This window comes from Zonotrichia albicollis, chromosome 5, assembly GCF_047830755.1.
Source record: "Zonotrichia albicollis isolate bZonAlb1 chromosome 5, bZonAlb1.hap1, whole genome shotgun sequence".
Classification (NCBI taxonomy): domain Eukaryota; kingdom Metazoa; phylum Chordata; class Aves; order Passeriformes; family Passerellidae; genus Zonotrichia; species Zonotrichia albicollis.
The window spans coordinates 51,400,623-51,423,114 of record NC_133823.1 but is presented as its reverse complement, the minus strand read 5'-3'; the positions used below and the strand labels follow the sequence as shown (position 1 = coordinate 51,423,114).

The window sequence follows — 22,492 nt, the reverse complement described above, 5'->3', positions numbered from 1 at the left end:
CACACAGAAAGTCATTCTTAAGAACAGGGTAGAGTGTCAGCAAGGAATCAGGAGGAAGCATTAATTAAGAGGAATAAGCTTGCAGGAACACAAGATATAAGTGCAAGTACCAGGGGACAGGGAATCTAAAAATGCCTCAGTGCAAGGATCATCTCTGTGGAGCAGTTTGCAAAGCCATTACCTCTAACTTGCTCAAAATGGAAGAATTAAGGATGAAATGATGGAAAAGGCTCTTCTTGGACTCCAATCACACAAACTGATGCACATTTGAACTTTCATTCTGCCACTAATTCAGATAGACATGTGAGTAGTTGTATTTCACATTTTGCATACCAAAGTAAGTGTTTAATAATAAAGCAAACTGAAGACCCATGTAGAAAGTTAATGAGTAGGAACTACAGTCAGTCACTTAAGCTAGGCTATAATTTAAATCTCTAAAATGAGACTTTGCCAATAAACTATCTCTTTCAATGTTTGTTTAGTATAGACTGAAGATGAACTTCAAATAAATTCTCAGAGAAAAGACAACTACCAGAGAGAGCAATTTTTAAACTTTTGGGTTTGCCTTCTGCCGTAAGCAACCACAGACGGTGAGCTTCTCTACTGATCAGTGAAGAGCAAAAAACCAGAATCTTGAACTCTGCCCTGCATGTTGTTTAACTTGGAAAGAATCTGGGAAGGCTTATTTGAACTTGAGTGTAAACCACAAAAACTTCCTTGTGTCTTCTGGTTGCTGACAGGGCAGGCTGTACTTTTAACCCTGTGTGTGTAGAGCCAACTGACCAGGGCTCAGACCACGCTCCATTTTCAAGGAAAAGTAAAATATTGCTTATATCTCCTACTTCATCAGCTTTTATCTTATCTGTGAGGATAGGAAATTTTATAGTAAGTTACAGCAAGAGCTGTCTAAGTTCAGGACTGAAGAACAAACAGATGCCACTGGTTGAATGAGGGAGCTGTCCAAGCCTATTCACAAAACAGGGCCCTTTATTATCTCTGCCCATGGTGCATTAAATTAAAAGAAGTTTTCTGAAGTTTGATGACTAATTCTTTTCAAGTGTTCAAAGCCAAAAAAAAAGGCTTTGGAGGCTGTGCTCCTGCACTACAAAGGCAAGATAATTCCCACTATGTTTTAAGCAAACACTTTTTCAGCAGGGCTCAGCACATTCACTCCACCACCTCAAGAACTACTACACCAAGCATAGGTGCTTGGAATATCACACCTATCACTTGCAGTGGCATGAACTGTGAAGCTTTCTTGAAGTGAGGTTGTCACAGAATTTATTTTGAGGACAAAAATCCTTAAAAGAGCACAACCAAACCATCTGCCTTCATGATAAATAACAGCTCATCCCATTACCCTTCATGGGAGCTAGACTGCAGAACACTGATGGAAGAACAGGAACTTAGTAATCATATTTGTCACTGGAAAAAATTATGAACCCTGTCATTCTCAGGAAGAACATGATGCAAACTCAATGAAATCAAAAGGAAGATTTTGCTTGTTTTTATTTCCCTAGGGTAGTAATGTATCTGTCTACTGGAAGTATAAGGAAATCTCTTTTATGACATATGAGGAGTGCTGGTTTTAAAAAGAATACTTCTAGTATAGTAAAGCAGTGTATTATTTTTGGATCTTATTTTTTTTTAAATAAGCAAGATTTCACTTTCTTAAAACTGAAGTGGCAACATTAAGGCTGGTCTGGATACAAACGAACTATTGCTACAATCCCACTCTTTCCACACTAACCACTTTGAAAAGGAAAAAAAAAGAGCACATCCACATCATCAAAAGGCTCCTTAAGATAAGGAAAAAACCACATTCTGAAACTCAGAATTTAGAGACCTTGAAGAGGATGAAACAAATATTTTGATTTATTTTGGACAGAGACATTAACTCAGTGTAAACCAGTGAATAATCTATTCAACCTTGGCAGGGCCCAGGATTACCTACTTAGGAAAATTATAAAAATGCTCACCTGCCTACCTGCCTCACAGGAGCACTGTGAGGCACTGTAAGGGACTGCCTGCAAAATATTTAACTCCTTGATAAAAAAGTGCCTCAGAATTGCAAAGTATTATAATTTTGATCACATTACTAATAATTATTGGGGCACAAGGAGCTACCACTTAACAACTCCTTCATCCAAACAGCAGCACTTAATAATTGCTGCTGCTCTGAGAAACAGCAGGTAGCACTGAGCAGAATTCCATTTGCACAGGAGTGCTGCCAAGCAGCTGCCAACAGGACTTTGAGGAAAGGCTTTCCATACACTGAAATCATGCACTGCAGCACACCAAAGAAGTTTCTCTTACTCAGTACATCAGGTTGGATAATACCATCCAAAATGAGAGGACAGATACAAAAACAGTTCAATCAGAGCCTCAGAGAATACCAGGGATTGTGCCAGCCTTTCAAGAAATGTGTGGGAGGGTGCTTCTGGTTGTGGAAAGGAGCTTTGCAGGTAGCCTCTAAAACAACAACAAACAGTTTAATCTCATCAGCTCCTTCCTCCAAAATTTTCTCTCAAGGATTATATTTGGATGTCTCAAGCGTGATTCTGTTTCTGCTTATCCCAGTGAAATTCAGCTGACTTTGGGCTGCATCAAGGCCCAAAAAAAGACTTATTAGTTATTATTCCAAAGGCAATGAGTACCTGCTATTCACTTGATGTGCAAGTCTGTCTCCTGCAGAGGGTCATTCCCTTCTCTTTACTGGTTACAACCGCAAGAGCAACAGTTTCACTTTATTAAATCAGAGAGTATATGAGAGTCAAGGAACAGGCATTCAAAGTGTTTGCCATTCACGTGGCCTCACAGTTCATATTGTTACTAGAGAAGACAGACTCAGGGCTAGACAAATGTGGTAGGTGAATGCCTTCTTTCTCAGACATTTACCAACTGACTAAAAAAAAAGCCTTTGCCTCAAAGGTTCTTGGCATTCCTCGGCACTGCCTCAATCACAACATGGAGGTTGCTAGAAGTTACATCCACTGCAAAAAAACTAATGGCAAGGAGAAGAGATTCAGTTCCTGTTTTGTAAGATATAGCACAGACTAATTGCGAGTCAGTGTAGCTGCACTGATGTAACCAGCTGTCATAATTTTTGGCAATGCCAAAAATAATGTGAAGAATATCTAAATGTAGGTTGGAAGGTTAGATAACTGATCATCCTATGTTGTATCAAATGTGTAAGCTTATTAAACTATTTAGCATCACCAGAAAGGGTAAAGGTATTTTAGAATTAACAGAGTTTTAAATATTTTCCTTCCTCAGTTTCATTATAAAAGCAAATTCCTTCCCTCTATCCCTTTGAAAGACACTGAACACTCATTAAAAAAGCAAAAATAAAACACCCCATACCCACTCAGTTTTTAAAACTTACACAGTACATCAAGGAAGCATTTGCACAAAATTAAGACAAATTTTATCCAAGTGGAAGCCATGCTTGCACAGACATAAAAGTGAAACACAGCTGAATAAATCTACATTATCACAGCACGGTTTTGCATTCCTGGACCTTACCTTTGAAGAAAGGGATGTAATGATGTCTGAATGTAGATGTAAGGCTTGGGTGTTGGGGCAGGGAGATGCAGCTACTGGTACCAAGACTGTGAGTACCAGCTGGGGGCAACAGAGAGTAAGTGAAAATAAACTATTTAGTTCACTTACTGAAAGCCACAAATTACAATGCCATCCTTTTTTTTCAGGAACATTTTCCTCCTGATGCTTAGAAAACATACAGTTTACATTTAAGTCTTCCTCTTTCTCTGGTTATTGCTAAAAACATGCCAGTGGCCACACCATGGGGTCAGCCAAGGGACAGGGGCTTTCTGCAGACAGAAAGGGCATCACCCAAACCACTGTAAGGCATCAGAAAATATTCCAGAAAAGGCACCACAAAAGGCATGGCTGCACTCAGGGGAAAACCTGCATATTAAAAAGCTGCAAGAGGGAATGAGAAATGCTCATAATGGGTCTAGTGAAATGAAATGGGAAGAGCCTCTCTGTCTCTGCAGAGAACTGTGCCACGAGTGGGTCCAGTTCTCACTGTCGGTGCTGCACACTGCTAGGATTTTGTTCACAATGCACAGGACACTCTAGTGCATGGCTAATTTAAATACTTGAAGAAACATCCTGAAGTTATTTGAGCTCTGAAAGTTACATATGTGAATAAGTACCTTGAAAAATACTTTCAAGTCATCTCTGCTTTGCTGCAATGATGTCCGGATAACATAGTTTGGAGGATTAGTGGCAATTATTAAAAATGGTGATTATGAAGATTATCTTCTAAATTTTAAAGCATTCAATTTTATTTGGAATTCCTTTTGTCTTTCCTCCTTGCTTTAGCATTGTGCTACCAAGATAAGGTGTGACAGCTACCAGACCTTCAGCAGAGATTAATGTCACTCTAATAGATTTTCTTTTTACTCCACCTCATTTCCACTTTGACAAAGACTTTGTGTAGTACAAATATTCAAATCCTATAAAAGTTTCTGTTACCTCTAAAATCTTCATTTTCCCTGGAAAGATTAAGAACTTGCATTTTCCAAACTAGTTTAGAATTATAATGTATCCCCAATGAAATTAAAAGACAACAAAAAATAATATAAATGCTCTGTGTTCTTCACCTAAATGATGGAGTAGAGAAAAAATACAATTAATTTTGAGCAATTTCACCAATTATTTCCAAGGATAAAATCCTGTACAGAGCCCAGATATGAATGGGGTTTTGTAAAGCATTCCCATGCAAAGGTCAAAATGAGATCATCCCTCCTGTCTGTGACCAGAGCACCAACACAGCTGCTATTACAGCTCAAAGCTGCAAAAAACACTTTGTAAACTTCTCAACTAAAGCAACTTGGCCTTCAAAATTCAGCCATCAGAACTGGTCATTCCTCCAGCTCTTGCACTGTGGAGAGGGGACATGAACCATGACCCTGTGGTACAAGAATGTAACACAAGGTCACTCGATCTCCCTCCTGGGTTCTGTGCACTCACTGTTATTGTGCCACAGCTTGGAAGAACTGTGGAATGAATGTACATCTTCAAGCAGGATGAGATTAAGTCCCTTAAATCCTCCTATCTTGTGTCTACACAGAATCAATTTTTTGTAAATGCCTGGTTTTGTTTTCTTGGATGCACATTCCTGAAGCACTTGTTTCCTTTCTTCCCATGGAACTCGCTTTTCACTGTAAATAAATCCCTGCAAGGAACTGCTATTCCACCTTGAACCTCTGACTGCTGAAGTCAATTCTACTTACAACATAACACAAAGTAATGGAAAAATCTAGAGAACAAGTAAGGTTGCTTTTACCTGGTCTGCTGTAATGCTGAGGAGAATGAGAGGTGGGGGTGTACCGACCATAGCCCAGGGAGCCAGCAGAGCTAGGACTTGATGTCCTGTACTGCTTGAAAGATCTGTCATCTTGGTCGCCCTTGGAGGAAGAGAGAAAACACATGTTATTAGGGAAGAGAAGCAACTTCTCAAACAGGCAGAATATGCCACCTCATGTGTTTCTGTGCTGTGTAGATGGGAGTCAATGCTGTCCTAAGATTCCATGAAATCCTAATGAAATGAGGTGGCTTTCAGCACCTCCACCTGCAGAGTGAAAGAGCTCTGCCAAGTACCAGAGAATGGTCATGTTGCCAGGAAAGTCAGCACAGACATAAATTTAAAATTACAATTTAATTTGAAAAGAGCTGTAAAAGTGTTGTTTCAGGACAGTGTAATTTCCTGAACAAATGAAATTGGGTGGAAGATGAGCTCAGGTCAGCATGACAGCATTATGGTCACTTTTTACCCATATGAATAGATGCAAATGGTTGCAGACAACACAAAAATCAGCATTTGCTGGTTTCACTACATCATGAAACTGATTGTGTATAAATTGCCCAGTGTGCCACACTGTAACATGATCATTAGCCTAAGAAACCCAATATAAACACATCAGCATTAATACTGCACCGTTGTGCAGAGCCATTCATGCAATCCAATTCCCACTAAATCCTCAGTTTCCACCAGTCAAAACCACGTACACACCCTCCAAGCCTCTGGTTTTTCAACAGTTAGTTAAACTGCAACTGCAACTTGGAGTCTTCCTAACAGTAAAAGCACTACTGAATGAAATAGATGGGGAAGTGACTTGTGTAAACTTACTGTAAAAGAAAATTCAAATTTCCCCTTTTTTAAAACACATGAGAATTGGCTTAAGTTCATTGAAACAAATAAATGTAACCTGCAGATGCTCTTTTATGGAAAGTCATACTCAAAAAAATGCTTCCCCTCTCCTGTTCCAGCAGAAAAGAGCGAAGATATCCTACCCTGTATCAAGTGTCAGTCTCTTATCATGAATATGGGGATGCCTTTAGGAATCTGTGTGATTCCCACTGGATCATTCATCATTTAAACAAACTATACATCCTATTAGCCCTACCATCATCTCCCAAACTCGTATCAGAACAACTTAATTATGTCCATACATTCATCTTTAGATTAATGTAGTAAATTTGGCTTCTCTGGGACTATCCTTGACTCTACAGAGATGTACAATATTTTCATATCTTCAGGTTTATCCTGCGGACAAGATATGCTCCGTCCCTTCAACGTCACCCCAGAACTACCAGCCACATTTTCAAAAGGGGAAAATCAGCTTAGTATAGTGGCCAGCAGCATTATTGCTTTAACATCCAGTTCAGAAGTAGTTTTACAAAAAGCAAAGAACAACTGATGCCTTCCCAAGCGTGCAGTGTCCTGTAGGAATTCTGCCACCAACTCCTCTCAACATCCAGCTCGCTATGTTTCCTTCCCACTGTACCCACATGGTGTAATACCCACTCTAAGCTTTGTGGAGAGAATTACAAGCAGTATTGCAATGGCTCTACAAGTCTTGTAATATTTAAATACCATATGAGTGTCAGCTAATGGTCTGTGATGCGTCCAATTGTATGACACAGTGGAACTCTCCTCTAACAAAAAATCCCTGCAACAAAAATGGTGACAAGTTTGCAGATGATGATGATGCCCAAGCACCTGATCACAGATTCCTTAAAAAGAGACAGCAAGCACAGAGAAGCTGGGTAACATGGGAGTATACACAAATCATGGCAGTCCCAACCTCCAAACCAGTATCTCTTCTGGAACTTAATATTGGCAGTTTGGTAATTGAATTTAAAGGATATTGTTATAATCTTACAAAACATCAAGTTTTCATATTGTTTCAGTCCTTACCTTTGTGTACCTTTTGTCTCTGTAAGGAACAGTCAAACCTAGTCCTTGTCACCAAATATAACATGAAACATGCTTTTATTTTTAAATTATCAAAAAAATTACATCTCTACTGGCTAACTTCTCTGTTAACCAGTTCCTAAAGTCCTTAATTCTCCACGATTATCAAAATTTTGCAGTGCATGAAACTGGGATAATGGAGAAAATAGCCAGACCCATGATATGGAATTGAATTTACTATCTGGGAAAATACATTAAATGCTTTCACTGCTTCCAAAGTGATGTTTCTTGAAACAACAACTAAATTAATGAACATCAAAATACACAGACCTAGAAGTTCAGGTATGTGCAAATGATTTAAAAGTAGGTGCACACAAATAGTATAAGTAATTTAACTATTTGTGGAATAAAAAAATGAGAATAAAAGAAGAGAAATCTATGCTGAGCACTAATTTGAATCAGCTCACACTGGCAGCTTTAAATGTGAACATAAATCATATTTCCCAATATAATTTATTCAGTAGAGTTTGAAGAAGTGACCACCATACAACCTTTATTTTGGAAAGCAGAAACATGGATGACAGTGGAGACAGATGCATACAGATGACAATCCAGAAGCAGAGCACATACTGAACACAAGTAACACTCTGAAAATCATAAATTGTAAACCCCATGCACTGTAGAGGCAAGGGGCAAACCCCACATTTCAGACACTGCTGGTTATTAATATGACCAGGTTATGCATCACAAAATGGGTTAGAAGAGGAGAACAAAGGCACTGGGGATTACCTCAGTAGGTGTTGGAGAGAGCAACTGAGGTGACTGCAAACAGCAACACACAACAAATTAGTGATACAAATTCATGCATGATGTTACTTGTGAGAAGAATTACTCTCAAAATATCACTACTCATGTATAACACATGATACAGTTAGGAAAAACACCTGTCAATTAAGTTAGGGCAATTTTTTTTATTATCTGTTTTGAATTAAGTACATAAGAACTAATATATAAATAACTTCATATTTGTCTTTGAGTGATTTCTCTACGACAGAATCCTGGGGTATGCTGAGGCCAGTTCTGTGGCACAGAGAAGGGCAATAGATTACTCCCAGTTAAAATGCCTGAAACTACACACAAACCCTAATTAAATCTGCATTGGAGGACCTCCAAAATCAGGACTAGAACTGACAGTTTTAAGGGAAAGAAAAATACCTGCTAAATACAAATTACATGATGTTTCATTGAAAATAAATACTATTTATTTTCAATTAAACATCATGTAATTTGACAATCTGCTGCTCATTTTTTTTTTCCAAATCAAACACTATGTTTGGTTAGGTGAGCAAATAGACTGAAAGTATTGCAGCTGCAGGTAAGAAGCCAGGATGCTGAAATTTGGGAGACAGGATTTTTTTTTTCCCCTGGTAATATCAAGGATAATAAATAGTTGGAGCACCAGGAAATATGTTGGATTGCAAACACTGTCCATGTTTGGTCTGTGCACCTCTGCCAAGCCTGGATGTCACCAGGCACTTGAGAAGGGCCACAGCCATCAGCAGCATGGAAAGGAAGTGATTATACTTGACAGGTTCAGGGTGAGGCAGCAGCTTTCCATTTTGTGAAATCAGAAACCTGAATACCATTTAAACTCTTTACCAAATACAATTTAATTATTTTTGAATACTTTACAATGGAGCTATCATAGTTCAGCACTGTGCAGAGAGGGCTTGGAAGAAAGTCTGCAAAATCCAACATAGGAACTGCACTTCACCTGACAGTGGTACTGAGACCTTAGTGGTACTGATTCAGTGTAAAAGGTGCAAGTGACAGCATGACTAGGGCTTTTATAAATATCATGACCATTAACTATTGCATATATTTCTGCTCATTTACTGACACCTGGAGAGAACAAAGCAGACTTCTATGCTACACTGTATGTATATTGCTCATATCTAACATATTGTAAAGGTTTAATTTGTAAAAATTTAGCTTAAAGTAGAAAAGCAATCAGAAAGTCAAATGAAATGCAGGTACATTCAGAGAAGAAAAGCTAACTTGCATGACAGGAGTTATATACAAGTATGTTTCACAAAGCCCAGACTTAGTATTAGTTATTAGTACGTTAGTATTGTGTCAAATTAGATTTCATTAGCACAAACTGTATCATATTAGCTCTGCATATGAAAAGGCTGAAGTGCATGCATGACATGAGGATGAAGTTAAGTAAGGGACAGTTGAAAGAAATTTGTACACAGGAAAGTGATACCATTGTTTTGTTACCAAAATAACATGGTACACTTTGTTTAAAAACAAAAATCATGAAAGACATTTGGCTTTGCTTCTCATTTTTGCATTATAATTACCAATGGCTCTTGTTTCCTACCACATGCAGAACTACTCCCATGGAAAAATATTTTAATTACATGTCATATCTTTAAAAAATGATCACAGAAAGCAATGTTTTAATTTCTACAAACTAAAAAATGAAAATAACAGAAATTAACATCTTGGGTTTGGTTGTTATTCTCTTTTTTTTTTTTTAGAAGTCATTGGGAATGAATGGATGGCATGACTCAATTAACTAGAGCTATAAAAGTTACATTAAAAAAAAAAAACCTGCTATGCACATGTTTATAGTCTTTAGCAACATGTTCAATGATGCACATAAAACCTGAAACTCAGAGTGAAAAAATACCCATGTTTCAGTACCTCCCCGTAACTATGCCTGTCATCTGAAGAGTAACTGATATATGGAGAATAGGAGATCATATCTGGGCGGTCAATGTTATAGATGGCTTTATTTTTAGGAAGAGCAGCCAAGTCCCTGTAGTCAAGAATTTCATCTCCAAGCTTTGCCTAAGAAAAGGAGGAAAGAAAGCAGTGAGAATAAGAAAGAATATGTGCAGGATGCAATCAGACAAGGAAAGATAAATGTAGGTAGGAAAGTCATAATCATAATAAATCACTTTTTTTTGTTTGTGAACATTTAAATCTCTTGTATTTACTACACTGTGCTAAATATCAATGCTGTTTTCTTTTATATACTGTTGCCTTTACCTTGTCACTGGCATTTGGCTAACAGGAGTAGCATGGCATCATTCCAATTCCCTGGTTATAATCCCACTTACTCCTGGATGCACAAACAGATCTAGGGGATGGATATTGTAGTCTTTTTTTTAGACAAAACACACTAAATTTTGAAGTGGTTTTGGTGTGCAGAATTACCCTGCTGTAAACAGTAGTGAATAATCAAGTATGTATTTCCAGAACTTACTCTCCAGATGCTGAAAAGCATTAATCAGCTCTTTGATCTCTCCCATTCAGTTGTGTCCCACAGCTTCACCTCCATTCCTGACTGTGTCTGAACAGCCCTTAATTATGGGTCACAAACCAGCAGATGATGGATTTGCACCATGGAGGGAGATCACAGATACCACTCAAGTAAAGTTCCAATCCTCTCATGAGGCTCACACAACCAACAGAGGGAAAGGACTCTGCTGGTCCCTGTTCTCCTCCTACTACACGTATTCCAAAAGAATAATTTATTACCAAGCTGCCACATTTGCACAGATTACCCTTAGGATAAATGCACCAAAACTGTCTCCAGCACATACTGTGTTTTAGATATGATGACAAGTTGGCCACACTGAGAGTGGAGAAATGGGCAGCATAATGGTCTCATTCCCACTTCAAGCTTTGCAGAAGGATAAGCTCTTTGTTGGCAACAAAATGATGAGTGAATCCTGCTGTGCTCTGAAAAATCTCAGCATGATCATCTATAAAACTGTAATAATGTTTTCCACATGCAAAAATACAAAAGTATCCAGGATTTATGTGTGCCATAATTCTGTTTTTTCTTAGTATGAGCTAAGAAAAGTTCAATAGATTTTCCGGGGAAGTTTTCTATCAGGTTAATAATCCAGGAAAAATTTAGTCTGACAACTTCCAAATACCCCTTTTTCTAAAAAAATGCATGAATTTGTGCAAACATAAACTGCATGAAAAGAAGGAAGATTACTCTTAAATAAGAAAGCACAACCAAGGTGCCATCACCATCATATATTCCCATCCTCAAAACTAATGAAAAAATGTGTTTTAACCAAGTAGATGATTCTTCAGCCATCTACAGATCTCACTCTCTTTGGCGCTCCTTTAAGAAGCTAAAGAGCAATGAAATATCCCCTTAACGAAAGTAAGTCCCTCCCTGCTGAGAAGGCAGCAGAAGCTCTGATGCAGAGACAGGTAATGCAAAGGTAAAGAATCTGTCTGTCCCATCTGTCGCAGAAATACTTTGGGCAGAATTATACCTACAAGGAAGGCCAAAGAGGCTGTGATTTCAGTTAATGTATCCAAGTTTTTGCCCATTATTCTGGTGGATCCAAAGTAGTTCAGAATTGGGAATATTTAAATGTGAATTACAGTAATTTTGGCTCTCTATCTAGATGTAAAACTTCCCCTTAGATTTCAGATGTCAGAGAAGTAAAACTTAACTTGTTATGTAATTCCTTTCAGTTGAGATATAACAATGTAGGCAAATTTGGATGAAGAAACACCTTAGGGATCCAGTTGCTTTCTAAACACTCAATTCTTCAAACACTGAGTCTACACTGTATTTTTATTTTATTTGTTTCACTGACATTCAGTTATGTGAATGGAGTTCAAATTACAGCCGAGAGGCTTCAAGCTATTTCTTCAGTAATTTGGTATTTAGGGTTCTGGTAAAACCCTAAATATAAGTATAGAGTATCTGTTTCATTTGGAATATGTAATTTTACAAACATATAATTGCGAATATGATCTGCATAAAAATATAGTGCGATTTCTATTCCTTGTATGACAGCACATATAACACAGTTATGTAAACTAATGTAAGCCCTCCAGTTGGATATAACAGGTTGGAGCATCTAATTCTGCCTTAATAAAATAAGGCAAACTATAAAGCAGGGCTTTTATTTTAACCTTATTTAATGGCATAATTTAGAAATCAACAAATTTTTAATTAGGGACTCTGAGGGGTCGGGCAAATTTCAGCCTGGATATAATGAAGTCATCTCTACAGATCAAGAAATTACCTTCAAAAGGCACTGGCCTGTGTCCTCTCTCAGTGCAAGAAGACACCAAATTCTGTTATCAGTAGATGAAGAAGAAGTGATATGGTTTTAGTAAACCATCTGTATGAGGCAGATTTACATTTATGTCAAAAAAAACCCTTTTTTCACCTTTCCCGATGTGACCACACCACCATGGCCCAGAGGCACAGCTGCCCTGCCATGGGATGGTGCCCATGATGATGTTCAGCACTGCTCTGACCACAACAAACTCACAGTTCCTAAGATGGAACTGTTTTCTCTAAACTCTTCTGTCCATGAAATACTCCACAGAGCTCACCAGCTGGTAAGGTACAATTTTACTACAACTTTAATGACTGGATCTATGCTACTGCTGAAAGCTGCTGCCCTGTGTGCACCATCCCACCCTGTTCTGCCTTCTACACTAGCATTAGAAGTCATGTAGACAACTTGGGATTTTTGGGGGTTTTTTTGCCTCTTTGGTTGTCTGGAGGTTTTTCCTAAGTTATTGTTTAGCAGTCTGGCCTCAAATTTGACTGCATATCTCTGTGTGCACACTGGTATTAGCAGCAAAGAGGGGATGGGAAGGCACAGCCAGAGAGGGACAGGGCCATGTGCGGGTGGGACCTTCCTTTCAGTGGCAGCAAGAATTTAGGTTTGGCAAAAAACTGCCACAAAAGCACACAAGACAAATCTTGAGTATGTCATAACACTCCTGTAACAGAAAACACATGTAAAAACAGATAGCCAAGAGACCATTGTGATAATATAGAGGTCTCTAACATGTTTTTAATTCTTTTTACTTTCCTGTTTGTGAAAGCCAAAATAGGATTGATTAATCAATCAAAATCAAGTTTTGACAATAAAGCAGTGAGAGATGGGACAGATAGAACAAGAACTAGCACTCTTCTGGGCAATCTTTTTTTCTGACTGACTCATATTGCTAGACAACTTTATTCTTTCCTAGTCCCAGCTGTATATTACAGTAAAAAACATCAGGGTTGTTGTACTGATTTAATGATAGCCTTTAAAAACAAACAAACAAACAAAAACAGAAAAGGAGAATGGAGGTTCATCCTTGACTTTTAAGAGCCAGTGAAGCATGTTTAAAGTTGTAACACAAACATCAATAAAAACAGTGTCATCCTGCAGTTAGATAAGTGTCTCTAAAAAAATATAAATCTTAGGAGAATTCTCATGCTTAAAAACACAATGAGATGGTGCCTGCCTGAAAATAAGAGCTCATCTGGCCAAAGAAAATGCTTATATGATAATAGGCTCCCAGCACAATGAACCGTCTTCACAATGACATTTCTTGGCTGGTAATATAGCACTGGTATTCAGCAGCACTCAGAATCACTGAGAAGCATCTAGAGAAGGGGCACTTGTTCCACTGCAGGTTCAATCTTACTCAGATAAAGTGCACATATTGTATTCAAAATAACTTATATTTGAGGAAAAAAGACAAGTTGGTATCCAAAGCACTCTTTTGCTTGTCTCTATGCAGGAGATAAAAGCCCTTAATATTAGTATAATAACCTCTCTGGAAGTGAATTGCATCTCCAGCAAATTTCTCACTATATGGCTCTAACTGATGAGGATGACCTGCACACCTGAGGGCTACTTGGCCAGGAGAAAGAAAAGCCCTGGAAATGCTTAAGTCCTGCAAGAGATATCTCTATGGATCATACCACATTTGCATTTTTTATCTATTGCTGGTAGCCTTGAGAATTTGGCCATGAACACTACACTACAGAAATTTTGATCTTGTATTGAAAAAAGGAAAAACCCTAAGATTTTATTATACTTGTTATTTTAAATTCTCTCAATGAGCTTTTCAGAGTGTTTCATAAACCATAAACACATCAAAGGTCCTCTGAGTGAGGGACTGGCATTTGGCATGGGCAGAGTCGTGCAATCACACACATGAGAGTTCCCATAAGCAATCAGATACAGGCTCAGGAGCTCAATTTAAACAAGTTGTGTTCAAATCTAAGCTTGAAATCTACCTGTGGGCTGTACTCTTTACTAAAACTTTTTTTTTTCAGAAAGAACTGTGGTATTCTGCATGCTTTGGTATAAGCCAGCTGTAGCTGTAGTGTAAGTGCTACAAATACACCACAAAATATAGGAGGAAAATGCCAGAATTCTGTAACATTAAATGCAGTACTCAAATATTTTAAACTTGAGAAAATAACTCCATTTTAGAGGAATCACCAACTGCAGTGGTTTAGAAGCACTAGCTTTCCATATAAAGTGCTACATTTTAGGAGGAAGCACGAGGCTTTCCCATCCCACAGAGCAAATTTCACTGGGAAATACTCACATAGATCACACGGCTTGGGGAACCTGATGTACTTGAAGCAGGTACAGAAATAATACTCTCAGAGGAAGTCCTAATTTCCTATGGCAGGAGAAGTGAAATAGATAGGAAATACAGGAGAGTCAAAGATAATGTAACAGTTATTTCAAAAAAAGCATACAATACATTTAATTTAATTCAATCTCTACCACTCAAAAATGACATATTATAGAGAGCTCAATATATGGAATTAAAAATAAAAGAACATTTGCTAACAATCAATTTAACCTTTTAAAAGTGCAGGAATTGTTTTACACATGTCTTTCTTATCCCTTCTTCAGAACAAAATGGCCCAGAGCATTTCTGGGGTGGCAGGACAGCCTTTGGGGACTCTCAGAGACAATTAAAAGACAATACAGCAGCAACATTTTTACTCCAAATTTATGCCATCAAACCATTCTACAATGTGACTGGATATGTCACACTGCCATGCCATTTACTCACAGCGAAACATGGAAAAGGATCATTTAAGACAGTATAATTAAACATCTCTTCTGCATAATTAAAGCACTTTTCAGTTTTCCAGAACTTGTGTAAATGACATGAAAGTGTCACTGAAACATTGATGTCATGTACAAACCATATTTCTCTTTCATGAGGTCATGAGGTCCCTACAGGACTCAATGCAGAAGAGAAAAATAACTTTAGAAAATTACATTATTCCAATGTTTTGAACCCTGTTAAAGTCAAATAACAGTTCTGGATTCTCAGATAAAGCTTTAGGGCTTCTTTCTGTGTCCTGAGCATGGTCATGGGCATCTGGCCCCAAGGCAGCCAAGCTTGAGCAGAGGGGTTGGACAAAATGACCTCCAGAGGTTCTCTTGGAGCTCTGGGTCATTCCAAGGACAGACAAGAGGTGAGTCCTTTTTTCCTGACACCCTTCGGAAGAGCCCAATCATGGCTTTCCATTGGCACCAATGTCACTGGAGGTCCCAGCATGAGCCTTGCACATTTCCAGTAACCTCTTTGGACTGCCCAAGTGGAAACCAGTAACAGGTGCTGCTCTTCAAGGGTCCTTACAGGGAGCAGGAATGCTAAATATCTCCCTCCATGACCAGACAGGGGGATTGAGCACATCCCTGGCAAACCTACAGATGACAGCCAGCCCTGTGGTGGGGACAACACGCTGGAGGGAAGGGATGCCATCCACAGGGATCCCGATAAGCTTGGGAAGTGGGGCCATGCAAACCTCATGAAATTCAACAAGGCCAAGGGCAAGGTCCTGCACCTGGCAGGGGAATCTATTGTGGAGATTCCTTGTGGAGTAGCACCTCCACAAACTGCGTGGTGAAGGGAGAAGAAGGACTTGAAAGATACTCTTGGCTAAATAACTGGATATGAGACATGCCACATCTCACACATATTCTTTATTCTCTTCACGATCCCCTTTTAGCATCCCCATCCATGCCTGCTCCACATCATCTCCTAGATTTTTCAATAAAACCTCACACCTTTGTTGACTCTATTGCCTCTGTTAGTTCATTTTCTGTACTACATATTTTTCTTCTTCCACCTACCTCTTTTCCCTATATGCCTTTTTATAAACCTTACTTTCCCTTGCTGCTTTGATTTCTCCTGTCTTTTAAAGCATCCTCCCTTCTGCTTAAAATCTCACTCTCCCATCATCTTTCTTTATGCTGTCACTCTCTTTCACAACTTCTTTTTCCCCTCCACTCCATCTCCAAAGTTTTGGAGCATGCTGCCACTTTCTCCTCTTGCTTTTATCACCTACTTTAATTACATGCTGTTCATATATCTATATATGGGCAGATAACTCAAAAACAAAAAGCTGCAAGGTCGACCAGTAAATTTCTCAAGCAGTAGATCTCATTCCAGACTGTACAAGTTATGTTGAAAAGTTCATTATTACTCTCTTAAAAATGGCATCCTTCCTTCTGGTTTTATTTTTTCAATAGTGAACATGAAGATCAGAAAATAAGAAAAACTCCAGGAAAAAGAAAAACTGCTGGCTCAGGAAAATTATTTGATATTCAGGGCTTGTCATAAACAACACCAAGCAATCACTTCTCAACACATGGATATAAAAACTACAGCAAAGATCCTTTAGGGTAAAGCCCAAACAAGGTTGTTTTTTTTTCAAGCTGTAATTTAGTCAAAGTTGAACTTTCTGACACACCAGATTTAACAATCTTTTTATGGATGCTGCCTGCTGTTCTGACTTGTCCCATGTGCCTTCCTCCAAGACTTGAACCAAAGTAGAGCTTTTTTGAACAAGGATACCAAGGGTAACACTTGGAGCATCAGAGAACATCAGAAGTGAAAAACCCACACTTGGCCTCTACATTAAATGAGACAGTTGTAACTCATTCCCACCACTTCAGAAGGATCATTAATTCTTCATTCCTAGGGACAGCTTATTTATCTGCTAATCTTCTGCCAGAATTCCCCCCCTTTTCCCTTTGCACACAGAGAGGTGCACAATCATCCAACTTAAGGAGGTACTTAAAGCCAGGGATTAAATTAAATTGTGGCTGGTTTGCCAACATTTTAGAAAAAAATAATGAAACAGAAACTCCAAGGAAATTTTTTTTTGTAAAAACAAATAAAGTTAAAGTCCTCTGATCTTTTAAGTTCAGAGCCACATGAGAAGAGAAGAGGTCATGAACTGATAACATCATAATCAGACAGAAGTTTTTCTTATTCATGTTTTCACATTTTTACTTATTCAGCTTATATATATATAAATATATATGAGCTAAGAGTTTATGTATATATAAACTCTTAGGCCAACATTCTCCTTTGTCTATAGCTTTAATCACTGATTAAAAGTAGAGTACTTATACTACATGATTACATTTCATTAGCAAACTGGATTCTCATTATTTAAGATTTAAAATTACAGTAGGGAAAATTTTCCAAACCCTTCCATTCATGCCTGCCATAAAAAAAAAAAAAAAAAAAAAGGATAGAGAATAATAAGAATAATATGGCAATCAAATAACATTGGGTAAAAAAATACAGGTTTTTACCTTGTTTTTTTCTTCAGCCTTTGCAGCCTGTCTACAAACTGGATGCCAAATGGATGTTCCTGCAAAGTAAATTTAGAATTCTGCTTAATTCAGTTCCACAACAACCTTAGTTGAAAATAAGAACCTTATTAAACCCTCCAAAAAGGTTTTATAAGACATAGGTTACTGACTAATTCTCCTGCTAGTGCAGGACACTTTCAGAGGTCAAGAGGACAGCCCCTCAATCCCATTGAGCCTCATCACAGACATTTAAAAGACTTCAGAAAGCTACATATACCTCAATATGGCAGATCAACATCCCAATCTGATTCCTAAGGAGTGTGATATGGGATCTCTGGAGCTCCATCAGTTCAACCTCCTGCTCAGGGAGGTCCCATTACAGCAGGCAGGGCTGTGTCCAGATGGGCTTTGCCTCTGTTTCATGGTAAGTTTTGTCTTTATATATAGTAAGAATTTCCTACACTCCTATAATACATATTCTTGTAGTAGTAGGCTTGGCTCATACACAGCATGCCGTGGTGGGATGGAACTGTACACAGCATTGTGCCATGTAATTCTAGCTGAAAATCCAGTCTATCATTTATTCACTGCTCCAATCTTGTTCTTCCCACATGTTTGTCCAAGTACACTTCTAGCTACTAAGGAACTGCATAAACTCAGGGGAATGTCCATCATGGAGGAAGCAGGAGATACCAAATGAACCAATTCTTTCTTGCATACAGGTATTGAAATGAGCATCTTAATGAAAGTAAACAATGAGTGTGAGACAGAAACTTGAATAGTTTTGCACTAGCCACAAAGGAAAAAACTATTTCAAAAAGTTGAACGTGATGCTTAAAATAGTGTTCAGTAGAAATGGAATGTGCATAATGATTTAAAATAAAATAATTATTTGCAAGTCTTAATAGTAAGAAGAAACCTTTATGTTTTTGCCAGTCTGAGCTCAGACACACCACAGATTAAAGCTCCAGAGGTGAACAATGTGAGTGCACTACAACTTCTGCCTGACTAAACTGGAATCTGAGAACCTCTGCATAATAAATACTTAATGTTTATACTGGGTGGGGAGTATCAAGAAGAGTTATTGGAAATGCTTTGTTTTCACAGCAGTTTGATAGTTTCCTAACTAGTGGATTTTGGAAACAAGATGGAAACAGAATCTATTTCCCAGAAGACAGATGGAGATCATTAGAATTTATTTCATAAAAATAACTCAGATGAACCCAAACTCTTGCAGTAAAAGAGTACCTATAAGAACAGACCAGATAAATTATGTTTACTAAGTTACTGGGATTTTTTGTTACTGAACAACTAAGAAACATTTTTATAGCACCTTTAAATTTAATGCTAAGTTCTCTTCCACTTACACGTGGATTTGAGTTTCCATCATTTGTCCCATAAATTGCTTCAAATTATCCCAATGGATTTAAGAAGCATTTAGATTTTTTTTTTTACTCACTCCTGTCTCTAGCCAAGTAACACTGTCTGGGAAATGTTTTCACACTGAATAAAAAATGTCCTTTCACCCAAAAGCTGCCTGTTGGATGACCACTGAAGATTTCTGTTAAGGAATATGCAACATCAAAAACTTTACATTAGTTTATTAAGAGGATGAAGGACACATTATAAAACCCTGAGCGCCAACTTTTTTTTATTACTTAACAGGTTAGACAGTCCAAATAACTGATTATAGATCTTTCATGGCATTAACACCAGTTTCTGATGGAAACTGCTCTACATGTGAAGACAAAAAGGGTATGACAGCGAGCTGGTCTAAACATTCCATGCATCAGAAAATACAGTAAAATGGATCTAAACTAAGAGAACCTGAGCATACCTTGCTATTATTTGAACGAATAATCAGAACAAAACCTAACAAATATCCGCCCTTACAACAAATGGAACTTAAAAAGAAGATTGACTTGCAAACATCTTTCAGAACGTTTGAAATCTAGAAGCAAATTTGTAGTTTGATGTACTTTTTAAAAGCATTGATTAATTATGGGGTTTTAGCACAGCTAAGATCCTTTTCAAGTGGAAGAACTGCAGCATTTTCTGGCTCCTGACAGAAAATTCATGAGCATAGACAAGTATCACTGTGTCCTTTAATGAGCTAGCTCTTGTTGCAAACCAAAGTGACAATTAAAATAAAAGTGTCATTTAAAATAAAATACTAAACCATAATTAGATCTTACTGAGACCACTGCTGTGTTCTAAATAAAGTATAACTTTTCCAGCTTAAGGAAAATTTTCCAAGTATACTTCTAGAAAACCATGGACAATTGAGAAGTTGTAAACACAGTTCTGGGCAGGCATGTGATTTTAGGATAATACACCAGCCGCGCAGTCCCACATCCTACTGAGTTTCTTTCTGTTTTCCTTTGAAAAGATACTGCCAGTCAAAGACATATACAGAAGCCTTTATTTTTTCTGGTGTTTTCCCCTGTATTTAACCATGTAAGCTGTTTTCTTTGATCATTTTAGTAGAGCTAGAAGTTGCTATACATGAAGGATTTCAGCTCATATTTATGTTAAATGACTTTTTTTTCCCATTAAATACTTTATTGCACAACTCCTTCTGTAATACTGAATTTCTCCTGTGCAAGCCTATGGTGTGGGCAAGACAGCCAAGTGTAACTGTTTTATTTTTTGATTGTTTGGTTTACCTTGAAGATACATTTCTTCTCCTTCTGCAAACATCTGATTGCACCTGACACATCGTGCGCAGGTTGGGTGATAATGCTTCTCTCCTGCCTGCTCAGAAAGAAGGGACAGATGATTAATATTGACCAATTTAGCAGTTTTTCTTTCATCCTCTTGGATATGAATAATTTAATTAGTTAATGACAATTAGTTCAACAGTCTCCTACAACCACAATGCTGATTTGTCGTTCTAGACAATTCATGCTTTAAAATGTAATTATGGTCTTGCCTACACAAAGCAAGAAGAGCTAATGTGCAAAAGTTAAGTCTCTGAATTTACAGGACAGAAACAAATTTATGCAATGAACACATCTACCCTGTAAACCTAGTGCAGGGTAGTATAGGACTTACCTGCAGGAGCAATTTGGGAGTTCATAACCTTGAGCACAGATTTGCAACTCATAAGTTCATCACACATCAACTGAATACATAATCTTAACACTCAGCAAAAACCATTCTGTGCAAAGAATGTTTGTAGCTGGTTTGAAAGTGTCTTGCAGGTAACTTGTACAAAACAGTTCTGTGAGGAATGAGTGTAGCCTGCCTATAGGACAGTAAGTCCAGAGCAGGCACCTTTGGGTACTGTGCACCCACACTCTCCCACAGACAGGCCAAGAGTTTTGCCATCTGTTCAGAGATTAAGCCACATAATTTAATATCACTGTTTTCATTGACTGGAATGAGAACAGGACCGAGCCCTCAATTTGCTCAGAACTGCTTAGTAACTTACCAATTTTCATATATTTAAATTCTCAATTACCTGCAATGTTGGCTTGAGCCAATGACAATAACAGCAACTCATGGAGTTGTGCTCTTCAGAGTGAACAACATGGGCCAGTCCCTCCAAACTGTACTCCCATCCCATCTTTCAGATGGCACTCACAAAACAGAGTTCTAAGTCCCAAAGGCAGCTCTTGCACATGCTCCAAGCATTCCTCACTCTTCAAAATCCCTACAGAAATTAAGGAACTGAAAGCCAGATCCTGGCATCTCCTCTCTCCTCTTTGACCCCACACTCTTCCATGCCAGACAGAATTGTCCATGGTTTAAATGGCTTAAGGTCAATGCCATTTCCACTTGGAATAGAAGCCAGGAGACCAAGTAACTCTACAGCTTGGAGCTAAAGTAAACTAGGTTTAATTCAAGATTAAGCTAAGCCTGAATTTAGTAGAAATTCTCCTGAAGTTAAAAAAATGCAAATGTTGGTCCATGTAGAATGTCTCATAATCTGCTTACCTGAAAAACATTCAAAGTGCTGCTAGGACTAAGGATGCCTTTAAGAACTACTATCAACTATTTCCCCACTGCATTCAGCATGTAAATAGGCTCTCACACTGCAAATCCCCTTCTGTCAATCTAGAAATTTAACCCTGTTACTACAAAGGTGACTTTTCTAGCTCTTATTCACTGAATTTCAAAGCTTTCAGAAGCATTTACATTAAAGAATGTAATCTGTGTGTGGGGGCTATTTTGCCATTCACAGTACCAATCACAGGAATGCAGTAAATCTAGGTTAAAGAATATCTGGTTTCATTGCATCAATGTTAACTTGATTCACTCCTGAAAACCTGCTGCAGCATTTCAGATTGGCAATAAAGAGCAACACACCACATCAGAATTGCCATTTTGAAAACAGCTCTGCTCCAGCTCAATCTTTTTGTTATCATTTGTGCAGATTTCAGAGTGATCTTTGCAATTTTAGACATGGAAGATGGTCACTACTACCGTGATAACACCTTTAACATACCAGACAACAAAGTATCAGCATTGAGCTTAAACTTCTGGTTTAAAATTGCTTGCCCTAGTGCAGGTGTTAAAGCACAGAAGAGTATTTAATTATCACCAGGCAAACTTATGTTTGGCATATCAAACTGAAAAGAAATACAATTTCCCTTGGAAGTGCACAAGCATTACTAATGGAATGCATAACTTCAATAACTCAATTGATTTAGCACAGATGATACAATTCCCAGGCTAACAATCTCTAAGGGAATTAAATTACCTCTTTGCATAAAATAGACTGCCAGGACAGATTCTCAAATAACCTGGATGCATCACAGAACAAAGTCTATTTCCCTAAATTTAACACAACAACCAAATATAAAATTTTAAATCACTTACTGAACTCACTGGCATA

The 22,492-nt window shown here is 38.0% G+C and overlaps 1 protein-coding gene across 11 annotated transcripts in view; it reads right to left on the bottom strand.

Moving 5' to 3' along the window:
• The window catches only part of ABLIM2 (actin binding LIM protein family member 2), a 128,429-nt gene that overhangs the window by 28,400 nt on the left and 77,537 nt on the right, over positions 1–22,492 (bottom strand). For 4 of the 11 annotated variants that reach the window (XM_074541695.1, XM_074541694.1, XM_074541697.1 and 1 more), the window contains exons 7-12: positions 20,319–20,406; positions 17,653–17,711; positions 14,627–14,704; positions 9,941–10,087; positions 8,018–8,050; positions 5,318–5,438 (exon numbers count right to left, since the gene is read on the bottom strand). In XM_074541695.1, coding sequence (XP_074397796.1) covers positions 5,318–5,438; positions 8,018–8,050; positions 9,941–10,087; positions 14,627–14,704; positions 17,653–17,711; positions 20,319–20,406 — 526 coding nt within the window. Of the gene's footprint in view, positions 1–3,525; positions 3,625–5,317; positions 5,439–8,017; positions 8,051–9,940; positions 10,088–14,626; positions 14,705–17,652; positions 17,712–20,318; positions 20,407–22,492 lie in introns of all 11 variants that reach the window. The other 7 variants (XM_074541690.1, XM_074541689.1, XM_014266093.2 and 4 more) reach the window with 3 other exon arrangements.